This window comes from Boleophthalmus pectinirostris, unplaced genomic scaffold (genome assembly GCF_026225935.1).
Source record: "Boleophthalmus pectinirostris isolate CB_2022bp ecotype Guang Dong unplaced genomic scaffold, ASM2622593v1 HiC_scaffold_19, whole genome shotgun sequence".
Lineage (NCBI taxonomy): Eukaryota > Metazoa > Chordata > Actinopteri > Gobiiformes > Gobiidae > Boleophthalmus > Boleophthalmus pectinirostris.
Window position 1 is genome coordinate 40,701,799 of NW_026571140.1, and position 12,500 is coordinate 40,714,298.

General features: G+C 41.1%; 1 protein-coding gene across 1 annotated transcript in view; it reads right to left on the reverse strand.

Annotated features, from left to right (window-relative positions):
* LOC110168199 (intermembrane lipid transfer protein VPS13C) overlaps positions 1-12,500 on the reverse strand; it is a 183,368-nt gene that overhangs the window by 42,468 nt on the left and 128,400 nt on the right. The window contains 8 exon segments of the mRNA XM_055154670.1: positions 1,343-1,456; positions 3,123-3,204; positions 3,297-3,427; positions 6,697-6,810; positions 7,965-8,076; positions 10,308-10,377; positions 11,506-11,587; positions 11,751-11,891. Of these exon segments, the coding sequence (XP_055010645.1) occupies positions 1,343-1,456; positions 3,123-3,204; positions 3,297-3,427; positions 6,697-6,810; positions 7,965-8,076; positions 10,308-10,377; positions 11,506-11,587; positions 11,751-11,891 (846 nt within the window).

The window sequence follows — 12,500 nt, forward strand, 5'->3', positions numbered from 1 at the left end:
TTCTCCTTTGCCAAGTGGGAACTAAGCAAACTCCAGGTATGTTTTTGATGATGAAAAGTTAAAAAAGTCAATTTTGAATAATAGTTGTCCTTTTAAGACAACTACGGTTATTTTCAAGACCTGTACATTATATGGAGTTATGCTACAAACGACACCAAGGCTTATGTGTTGTCAGAATAATTTTTATTATCCCATATTTGCTAAATACTTGTGTGATATTCTATGCCTATGAGTTAACCATTTATGTACTACAATTCTTTTGATTTATAATGTACCAATCACTTGTATGAAAATGAATAACCTCTGTGTGTTTGACAACTGTGTGCAGTGTCCTGTCGCTCTCTAGTGAACCTCGAGATGATTCCTCACATGAAGCCAACTCCCACTGTCACACATGAAGAGTTATGATGGTGTCTGACCTAAGGCACCTCCTGATTGTTAATCATGTTTTATGTGTTTATACTATGCATAGCTTCATCAGTTTCTTATTATGTCTTGGCTGTTTCCCCTTCCCTTGAGAATTATCATTCTGTAACTAGGGCCTCCTAATGAAATAAAAAGAGGAGAACGGCCTTGAGTCATCAGAACGTGTGGAGACTGTTGGTTTTGATGCCCACTCTCTGCCCGTTCTCCTCGCGAGTAAAACTGAATTAATCTCTTGTCTTTCTTCTTGTTTTTAATGTTTAGATAAACCTAACATGTGTCCAAAATAACACATATTAAAGAGAATATTGAGCGCAACCTACCTTCCATGGGTTTAGTGACGATGCCTGTAACTCCTCCCACAACACCCTGAGGAAAGAAACAAACACAACATGGACATGAGCTTTAGTTTAGCTCACCAAACTAAAACAATGTCCCGGCTGCTTTCTGACCTTGAGGAGTCCCTTTCCCTCCTTTGGCCAAACTCTCCCCGAAGTCTTTGGGCGGTCGGTTCATCTCCTCTCTTCGTTTCTGTTGATATTCTTTGTCCATCGTGATCGCAGCCAGACCCTTCCCCACCGAGCCTGTGATCTTAGACACCATCCCTGCGGCGCCACCTGGGGGCAGGGAGACATGGACAGGCTGAAGAATACTGAAGATCGGCTCAGCATTAACATGATTCCCACCTTATAATACATTTCAGAGATTTCTGTGAATCTTTTAGCTTGGAATGAAAACTTACCAACAGTGTGTCCGAGCAGACTGCGCACTCCAATCACAAAACCTTCAGCAAACTCCTCTGGACCCTGAACTGCTCCTGTAAACACATTAACTTATTTTAACGTGGAGTCTGTTGTCAGGGCATCAGGGATTGGAACAAAACCAAATTTCAGCTGACAGTCAGTGTGCTTATTATTACCTGGAAGGGTTCGTAGAAGAAGGCCTCCACGCCCTCAGACAGACCTCGGATCAGACCAAACGGATTCCCCAAAACGTCCAGACCCAGAACCAGAACGTACATCTGCTTCAGGAACTGCAGCACAAAGACACAAAAGTATAATGTTAGAGGATCCTCAAAACAAAAGAAACAATGCCGATAGCTGCGTCAGGCCCAGAGCTGTGAAAGCAAACAAACTGTAAACAAGTAGGTCTGTTAGTCGTTTCAGAGTGCTGTTTCATAAGGCGCAATATAATATGTCAAATAAGATAAGATAAGATAAGATAATCCTTTATTGTCCCAGGGAGAAATTTGTCTTGGGACAGGGGGTCACACGCTTTATCAAAAAACAACACAACACAAAGCAGCACATAAACAAACATATAGAACAGAATAAATATGTGAACCACGAGTGATGCACAACGGGACCTTTAAATTACAAGCCCTTGCATTCTTGTATTCTATTAATTATTGCACATTCCCTAAGCCTTTTATAATTATTTTTTTAACTGCACTATGTGGTTTAGCAAATTTTCAAATTCACAAGCAATTCTCTCGTCTGTTTTCATACACAAGTCACACCAGATTATAAGGAGCATTAAGCAAAACAAACAGACGACACTTTGAGACGGATCCTTTAGTCCAGACGTCACGATCCATCGGCAGATCGTGGCGTAATTCTCCCGGCGTTGCTCTCTGTTTTGGTGAATGTAGATTATGAATGTGAATGTGGGTTGGATCATTTAAATTATTTTTTTTATTTCCTACGATATACAATATACATTTCTCCCAAACATACATTGAGTAATAATGTGTTTAATGCAGCTTTTGTGCACATTTGTTTACGTTTTACAGAAAGAAAATTTAAAACCACATGGCTCATTTCCATAAACTATAAGCTCTGAAAAAACAGCTCGCTCTTTGTGCGCTGATGCGGTTCAGCTTCTGTCGGACTAAAGGACACGACTCACTTACTCCGCAAGTAAGTGAGCCGTAATTATCTGACAATCCATCAGGCGGTGCGGCTTTGTAGTTTACCAAAGTCATACTAAAAACATTTGGACAGATTTTTGAGCGTAGCGCACCACAATAAATCAGTTTGAGGTCAGTTAACACAACCAGAATTAATACATAAGACGCACCGGATTATAAAACGCACTTTCGATTTTTGAGAAAAGTAAAGGATTTTAAGTGTGTCTTATAGTCCGAAAAATATGGTAGTTATCTCCTCCCTGCAGGCAGATATAAAAGGCAATGTCCACCAACGTCTGACCAGAACTGAAGAAGCAAATTGGATGAGCCGAGAAAAGGAATTTGCCCCCCAAAAAAGTCAACAAATTGAATTTCCTTTGCCGTTAATGTTAATGTAGGGTGACTAGATTTTTAAAATAAAACAGTGACGCCCTCGGTTAGGAATAGCTGGTAATAATAAAACTGTGAAAGTAATTAAGGAAAACTGTACTGTGAGTCAGCACAGTCACATTTTCTTTGTGTTTTGGTCATTTTTAATCAGATTCTCTGTATTTTACCTAAACAAATATCAATATACACCTCTCTTTACTGTTGGCAGGTACAAAATTGGTCAAAAATAGGGACACCTGGAACATTTCTTATATAAAACTGGGACAAATCATTGCAGGGACAGGGGACACAGGGCTCAAAACTGGGACTGTCCCAGGTAAATGTGGACGTCTGGACACCCTATGTTAATGTTAACATTAATGTTGATGCTAAAGCAAAAGTGACACTATGAGACACCCACCTGTTCACTGTAGTGGCTGATGACCTCCCACATGAGTTTGTCTCTGCTGTAAAACTGATACTTCACCTCGAAAAACGCCAGTCTGAAAAACACGTGAGGATTATGGTCACCAACAGAACTTCATGACAGAGTCCAAAGTACCGTTATTAGTCACAAGAGCTGTGTTCCTCTTACTTGAATATGATGTCGTCCACGTCGGTGAGAGTGGCGCCGATACTTTTGAGCAGCAGGTTTAAAGACTGAACTGCAGCCGCCTCCTGAGACGGATCATCTCCACTGGAGCCCAGGGACAGACTCAGGTGCAGCTGTGGAGGATGAGAAAGAGGATTTTAAAACAAACAGTAAAGGATAAATACAAATATTTATATTTGTGGGTGGTATTTTGATTATATTTGTATCTTTATGGTTTAAAATGAAAGTTACAAATGTGACTATGATTCTATGAATTCCTATTGACTGCCAGAGGATCTCTTGAGATTTTTTCACAAAGGCAGGAAGTTCTGCCCGGTAAGGTTTGCAGAACTTCTGGTTAATGGTTTTGTATGGCAAAATGTGTGTGTAAATGTCTGGCATATTCTTCAACAGCTTCATAAATCTGCCCCATCACCAGTGTTGGGAGTAACGTGTTATAAAAGTAACTAATTACTGTAATGCATTGCTTTTTGCTGTAACGCAGTAATGTGGCATTACAGAGAAAAAAAATTTAATATTTTACCCGGTACAAATATCAGTAACGCGTGTTACAATGCATTTTTACCCTGGATTGAAGTGGTGGGTTTCTCGTTTTTCTTCATATAAATTTGGTAAAATCACCGCAATATCAGCAGCGGTGAAACACCGGAGATGCACTCGTGTAGACCGTCAGGTGACCGTGGGCGAAAGGACCGGCGCAGAACTCCACGCTACACGGGGCTAACCGGAGCTGACGCCCAATCACGCCTTGCAGGCTTCTAAGGTCTAGTCCAAGATTAGTCCTGGTTTAGTCCTGGTTCAGTCCCGGTTTAGTCCCGGTTTAGTCCAGGTTTAGTCCTGGTTTAGTCCTGGTTTAGTCCTGGTTCAGTTCGTATTCAGTTCTGGTTCAGTTTTGATTTAGTCCTGGTTTAGTCCTGGTTTAGTCCTGGTTTAGTCCTGGTTCAGTCCTGGTTCAGTCCTGGTTCAGTCCTGGTTCAGTCCTGGTTCAGTCCATATAAGGCACAAAAGTTCAGCATCTTCGCAGTTATTTTGGTGAGAGTAACTTAAAAGTTCTGTAATATTCGTGTAATGTTTTACATTTTAAACACAGTAATATTGTAATGTAACTAATTACTTTGAAATGACAGTAACAAGTCATAAATAACACAATATAGTTTTAAAGTCACTTGCCCAACAGTGGTTATAAGTAATTCATTAATAAGTAACTTGTTAACTCAGACTGATTGTATAATTAAAATGAAATGAATTAATCAATTTCATGATGTAGATATTAGCACAGACAGAGAGATTTGTGCAGTTTGAATGTTACAGATGTTACATGTCGAGCATTCAAACTGCATAAATCTATCTCAATACCATTAAATACATTTTTAATTCTAGAATCAGTCTGAGTTAACACGTTTTGTGTCGTGTCGTTGTTGTTCCTTTAAAGGTTGTATAGAGGATTTTTTTGAAGGAAAGTGAAAATACAGCGACCGTCCTTTTTCAAATGTTGTGCATGTGTGAAACCACCTTCCTCCTCCACAGCTCTACAAGTAGAAACATCTCCTCCCGCCTCTTTATTCTAGAAATCATACTTGTTTACATCCAGTGCGCGTTCAGAATTACTGTTTGAAGTGACCTGTCTAGAAATAATTTAGCGACCGATGTGTCAGTTTTTAGACCCTTCGTCTGCTTCATTCGCACCGTCGCTGGAAGGAATCTCCAAGAATCACCTCAGTTTGTCTTCGCTCCTTTTCTCCTTCTCTTCTTCTTTCAGCGACCTCAAAAACGGACTTTCTTTTGCGGCGAACTGGTCGTGGATTCTCGTCCGCCGTTGCAACAAACTTTGTGCGAACTGCGAGGAAGCGACAGTTTGAAAAAGCCTCTAAGAACCGCTGCATAAACCACGTAATCCCCGCGCGTTGACGAGTCAGTTACACTAGAAACGTAGGGAGTTTGATTGACGACCTAACAGCCAATAGAAAATGAGGCAGCCTCGTTTTCTATTGGCTGATGTTTATCTGGCCTCAACACGTCCACAGTTGATAGATTTTCATCGTTTTTTTTTTTTTTTTTTTGGTCGTCATAATTACAAAGCTGCTGCGTCTCTGTAATGATATTTGAAACTTTCATTGACAATTTGAAACTGAAAAAAAATCCTCCATACAACCTTTAAGTTTTGGTCTTTCTTCTCTTGATAGCTGTGGATAAATTCTTCATGTTTGAATGTTTATCCTTTGTGGGCCTTGCTTACTGAAGATTTGGTGATGGGGCACATTTATGAAGATGGTGGAGAATACATGAAACATTTCCAGACATTTTGCCACAAAAAATCATTAACCAAATGTTCCGCAAACCTACAGCGGGCACTTACGGCCACTGTGAAACATGTCAATGAGGGTTATGGGAGTGAATCTGGTATTAAAGGTTGTATGGGGGATTTTTTTTTTGTTTCAAATTGTCAATGATAGTATTATAAAGGTGCAGTAGCCTTGTAATTATGATGACCAAAAAAAAGAGAATAAAAATTCATCAACTCTGGACGTGGTGGGGCTAAACATTTGCCAATAGATAACGACACTGCCTCGTTATCTGTGAGCTGACAGGCTGTCAATCAAACTCCCTACGTTTCTAGTGTAACTGACTTGCCTGCGCCGCCGGTACGTGGTTTACGTACGACTGTCACGCAGTCCACAGACGCAAGACGCACAGACGCTGTTTACTCCACCAACGCAACAGTTCTTAGCGGCTTTTTTTTAACCTATATCTTCCTCGCAGTTCGCACAAAGTTTGTTGCAATGGCGACAAGAATCCAGGAGCAGTTCGCCGCAAAAGAAAGTCAGTTTTTGAGGTCGCTGAAAGAAGAAGACAAGGGGAAAAGCAGCGAAGCCAAACTAAGGTGATTCTTGTAGATTCATTCCAGCGATGGCGCGACTGAAGCAGACGAAGGGTCTAAAGACTGACGCACTGGTCCACAAATTACTCCTGGACAGGAAACTTCTGCTTATTATGAAAACGTACTTTATTTCCAAGAGCTAGAAAAACGTTTTTCAGGACACCCGCTCCCCCCGCTCCTCACTTCTCCGTCTTGCCTAACCAACACTGTAGTTAGTTGTTTACAAGTCATGTGCAGCACCGGCTGTAAACAAACCTGTTTCTGGCGTAAGGAGGAGGAGGGAGGAGGCGTTTCTACGTAGGAGCTGTAGGGGAGGGGGGGTGGTTTCACGCATGCGCAACATTTGAAAAAGGACAAACAGTCGCTGGATTTCTCGTTCCTTGGAAAATCCTCTATACAACCTTTAATGCTCAAACAAATGGAGTGCTTCAGTGCTTTAAACTGCGCCCTCTGGTGGTCAGAAGGGATAAAACAGCCAAGATGGAGTTGGTAGGACACACGTACCTTTATGGGCGAGATGTGGAAGTGCTCAAAGAAGCTGAGTCCGGTGATGTCGGTGAGAGACGCCTCCATGAGCTCAGGCTGCAGCATCTGAAGGTCCTTCTCTATCAACTTGGACTGGAACAAAAACACAGACAAAGGGACAGTGTTGGGAAGGTGACTTTTAAAATGTAATCCCCTACAGATTACAGATTACATATCCCAAAATGTAGTTTGTAACGTAATCCATTAAAATACTTAAAGTGAGTAATGTAATCTGAATACTTTGGATTACTTGATTTGCTGTAGAGAAGCAAAGACGAGGAGAAATATAAGATGTTTTATCTAAAAGACAGTAAGAAGCCCAGACTTTCCTTAAACAAATTCTAAATATTATTGATAGAAGAAGAGACACATCCACGCAGCATGATTTAGTCTTGGTTTAGTCCTGGTTTAGCCCTGGTTTAGTGGTTTTAGTCTAGCTGGTTTTAGTCCTGGTTTAGTCCTGGTTTAGACCTGGTTTAGTCCTGGTTTTGGTTTAGTCCTGGTTTTAGTCCTGTTTTTAGTTTAGCTGGTTTAGTCCTGGTTTAGTCCTGGTTTAGTCCTGGTTTAGTCCCTGTTTTAGTCCTGGTTTTAGTGTCCTGGGCTGGTTTAGTCTTAGTCCTGGTTTAGTTTCCTGGTTTAGTTTTAGTCCTGGTTTAGTCCTGGTTTAGTCCTGGTTTAGTCCTGGTTTTAGTCCTGGTTTCCTGGTTTTAGTCCTGGTTTTAGTTTAGTCCTGGTTTAGTTAGCCTGGTTTAGCCCTGGTTTAGTCCTGGTTTTAGTCATGTTTTAGTGCTGGTTTAGTTCTGGTTTAGTCCTGGTTTAGTCCTGGTTTAGACCTGGTTTAGACCTGGTTTAGAGTCCTGGTTTTAGTCCTGGTTTTAGTCCTGGTTTTAGACCTGGTTTAGATCTAGTTTAGACCTGGTTTAGTTTCCGACAATGAGTGGAATTACAGAAAAAAAAAAAAAAGAGAGAGAGAGAAATAGCCCAAAATATACAGGAAAATCCCTCTGTGTAATCCATTTACTTCAACAAAGTAACTGTAATCCAATTACCACTCACTGAAACAGTAACTGTAACCGAATACAGTTACTCATAATTTGTACTCTGATTAACTCCGGTACTTGTAATCTGTTACTCCCCAACACTGCAAAGGGATGAGTATTAAAGACGAAGGAACTTAAAGGAAATGATCCGTACAAAAGTAAGTTCCACAGTTCCAAATGTTATAAAAATATGAAAACCAAACTGACTTTCTGTTTGTCGGCCTGAGGGTCTGCAGCCGGAGTGAACAGAGCCAAGATGGCGGAGAGGAAACCCTGGTCCACCTTCACCGCCATCTCCTGAACTAAGGCCATGAAATATCTGCAAGAGAGAGACAAAGAGAGAGACAAAGAGAGAGACAAAGAGAGAGACAAAGAGAGAGACAAACGTGAGGTGCACTTAAAGACACGATGTAATAAAAGAACAGAATAACAACAAAAACAATGAGAGAAATGTTCAGTGTGTTTTAAAAGATGAGTCTGAGAGAGAGACAGAGACAGAGAGAGAGAGACAGAGACAGAGAGAGAGAGAAACAGAGAGAGAGAGAGACAGAGAAAGAGAAGAGAGAAAGAGAACAGAGAAAGAGAGGAGAGAGCAGAGAGGAGACAAGAGAGAGAGAGAGAGAGAGAGACAGAGACAGAGAGAGAAAGAGAGAAGAGAGAAAGAAAGAGAAGAAAGAGAGAGAGACAGAGAGAGAGAGAGAGAGAGAGAGAAGAGAGAGAGAGAGAGAACAGAGAAACAAAGAGAGAGAGAGACACACAGAGAGACAGCCAGAGAGAGAGAGAGAGAGAGAAGAGAAGAGACAGAGAAACAGAGAGAGAGAGACAACAGAGAGAGACAAGAGAGAGAGAAACAGAGAAAGAGAGAAAGAGAGAGTAACAAATGGAGAGAGTGAGACAGAGAGAGAGAGAGAGAGAGAGAGAGAGAAGAGAGAGAGGCAGAGAAGAGAAAGAGAAACAGAGAGAGAGAGAGACAGAGAGAAAGAGAGAGAGAGACAAAGAGAGAGACGAGAGAGAGACAGAGAGAGAAAGATGTACAGAGAGAGAGACAGAGAAAGAGAAACAGAGAGAGAGAGACACACAGAGAGAGACAGAGAGAGAGAAAAAGAGAAAGAGAGAGAAAGAGAAAGAGAGAGAGAGAGAGAGTAACAAACGGAGAGAGAGAGAGAGAGAGAGACAGAGATAGACAGAGAGAGAGAGAAGAGAAGGCAGAGAAAGAAGAGAAACAGAGAGAGAGAGAGAACAGAGAGAAGAGAGAGAGAGAACAGAGAGAGAAAGAGAGAGAACAGAGAGAGAGACAGAGAGAGAGAACAGAGAGAGAGACAGAGAGAGAGAGAGAGAGAGAAGAGAAAGAGAACAGAGAGAGACAGAGAGAGAGAGAGAGAAACAGAGAGAGACACAGAGACAGAAAAGAGAGAGACAGAGACAGAGAAGAGAGAGAGAGAGAGAGAGAAGAAACAGAGAGAGAGAGAGAGAGAGAAGAACAGAGAAGAGACAGAGAGAGAGAGACAGTGGAGAGACAGAGACAGAGACAGAGAGAGAGACAGAGAAAGACAGAGAGAGAGAGAGAGAGAGAGTAACAGAGAGAAAAAGAAATACACAGAGAGAGAGAGAGAAAGAGAGAAAGAGAAACAAAGAAAGAGAGAGACAGAGGGAGGGAGAGAGACAGAGACACACAGAGAAAGAAAGAGAAACAGAGAAAGAGACACACAGAGAGATAGAGAAACAGTGACAAAGAAAGAAGAGAGACAGAGAGAGAGAGAGACAGAGAGAAGAGAAGACAGAGAAAGAGAGAAAAGAGAGAGAGAGAACAGAGAGAGAGAGAGATAGTAACAGATGGAGAGACAGTGACAGACAGAGAGAGAGAAAGAGAAACAGTGAAAGAGTCAGAGAGAGAGAGAGAGACATAATAATCGTAACAGAATAATAACAGAATAATGAATGAGAGAAATGTTCAGTGTTTTAAAAGATGAGTCTGAGAGAGAGAGAGACAGAGAGAGACAGACAGAGAAACAGAGAGAGAGACAGAGAGAGAAAAACAGAGAAAGAGACACAGAAAGACAGAGAGAAAGATAGACTGAGAAATAGTGAGAGAGAGAGAGACAGACAGAGAAATAAAGAGAAACAGAGACAGAGAGAGAGACAGAGAGAGGCAGGGAAAGAAAGAGAAACAGAGAGAGACACACACAAACAGAGAGAGAGAGAAATAAAGAGAGACAGAGAAAGTGACAAAGAGACAGAGTCAAGAGAGCGTAAGAGAGACAGAGAAAGAAAGGGAAACAAAGAGAGAGAGCGATATAGAGAGAGAGAGAGAGAAGAGAGAGACAATAATCTTACAGAATAAGGAATGAGAGAAACGTCCAGTGTGTTTTCAAAGCTGAGTCACAGAGAGAAAAAGAAAGAGATACACAGAGACAGAGAGACAGAAACTGAGAGTGAGACAGAGACAGACACAAGGACACAGAGACAAAATAATAAAAGGATACTAACAAAAAAAAAAAAAAATGAATGAGAGAAAAGTTAAGATTGTTTTCAAAGCCGAGTGTGACTCACTTGAACTGCATGACGCTGCTGTGCTCGTTGAATCTGGTGATTATTGACACGTCGATAAAAGGCTTTGGTTCTGAGGAGAGGAAAAGACAGAGTTAGAGAAGATTTTTTGTGGACTGTATTAATTAAATGTTTTTAAATGGGGTCTGTTTTGATGTTTAACCCAGTTGCACTTTGTAGTGGGGCAAATGTGCTGTGACCTGAGCTTTCATGCAGTAAAAATACTTGGATTTCATATTTGCATGAATGGATCTGTGGAGCTGGCGGTTTGTAACGTTCATCTGACAAGGTAAATTAGATCAGTTTTACATCAGGGTCAGTCCCTATGAAATCAGCTGTTTTCAAGGAACCTTCCCTATGAGCCGTCTCAGATTTAGCTGAAAAAAAATTCAAAAAACTTCTAAAATTACCAAATGAAAGAATCTCAAATTTTAGCTCGATCCCTTGAGTCGTTCCTGAGTTATGGCCCGTTGAAATTTTGGTGCCATGTTCACTTTTTTGGAAGCCTTATTTTATAAGCATGTTTGAGAGAACATAACTTGTGTCTGTTGTCAAATATTGAGTATCTTTATTTTAATGTATTATTAAAATCTCAATTTGGTTGTAGCTGAATTTTTTATTTTATTTTTTTTCCAATTTTTGATGTCCATCTATTTACTCCAAGCAGATATTTACAAACTAACTGTTGAACCTGAATATTTGAGAGAATGTCCACAGTGAGTCTCAAATATGGTCACAGACCAAATGTGACCTTTTAGGCCCCTTCTTTAGACCCTTGGCCCCTTCAAAGGGCCATAACTCAAGAACAACTGAAGGGATTGAGCTGAAATTTTAGATTCTTTCATTCGGTCATTTTAGAAATTTTTTGAATTTTTTTTTCAGCCAAATCTGAGATGGCTCATGGAGGAGGGCGGCTGATTTCATATGGACGGACAGATTATTGACACTGGTGTTGGCTCAGATCAAATCTTTAGTTCTTAAGATATGGATAACTGACAAAAAACAAAAGTCAAATGAACAAATACGCTGGTTTTGGTCCTTCTCCTCAGAGCAGTGACATCAGGTGTGGGAGCCAGACGGCTGAGCTGTGCAATTAATTCACTAATCGAACACAGAGCCGTACTATCCTTGGACTGTCTGTAAAGTCTGTATCAGGCTGTATAAAACCATTTAAACTCTTTTTATCAAGTGTTTTTTTTACCTGAATCTAGAGCGATGGACTTTGGTGGTGGCACAGGGTGGAAGACGATGGGGAAGATGGCTCCAGGCAGCTGGTTGTCCACCTGGAATCAGAGTATAAAATCAGAAAAACCTCCAGCTTTTCAACACAAGCAGGCGGCGAACCGTTCATCAAAAAAGTTATAGTGCAAAGAAATTTAACAACAACTTTTTTCTCCACACATGGTCTGTCAGTCACATGTGTGTGTTTGAAAAGATGAATCCGACCTGTAGCCAGTGCAGTTGAGCTCTGAGGCTGCGCTGGTGCTCTGACTTCTTAAACTCCACCTGGATCCCAGACAGGAAGTTCCTCCTGATCGGACACTTCACGGGCTGATGCATCATCATGTTTGTGCCGCTCAAGTTCACCTGGAGATAGAGAATAATATTATATTAAACACAAAAAAGAGACAGACACAGAACTGCATTTTAAAAGGGCAATTGAACAGACGTGAGACACAAATTGCCACAAGACTTTTTTCTGTTTTTCGAATGGGAAAAAGTGATCTTCCTGTTCCTCCGAGACTTGTGCATGTAGATGTCACTTGTCTGGCTGATTCTGTGTTTTATGAAGACGACTGAGAAGACTTCAAATGCCACCAAAAAGAAAATCCGAATTTGCAGATTTACAAACTGCAAGTCGTGAAATCTGCAGATGAAAACGATAATCGAGCAGCAGAAAGAAAGTTTGGAGAGAGAGAGAAACTTGTGACACCGGGAGGATGAACCATGAAACTTTCCTGAAGTCACTGGATGGATGGACAAAGCCTGGACTTCAGTGACACCGAAACCATCCTGTCGGGATTCAGAAAGACCCGAATAATTCTAACTGGAACTGATGCTGAGTCTGACGACAACGACACAGAAGAGGAAGCGTCGCTCTGTTTACCTCCGGAGGTCGAGGAGTTGCTCAGAAGTGACACCGAGGATGAAGAATTGAATGGATTTAGTGATTTGGAGTGAGATGGAGAGTTTGTT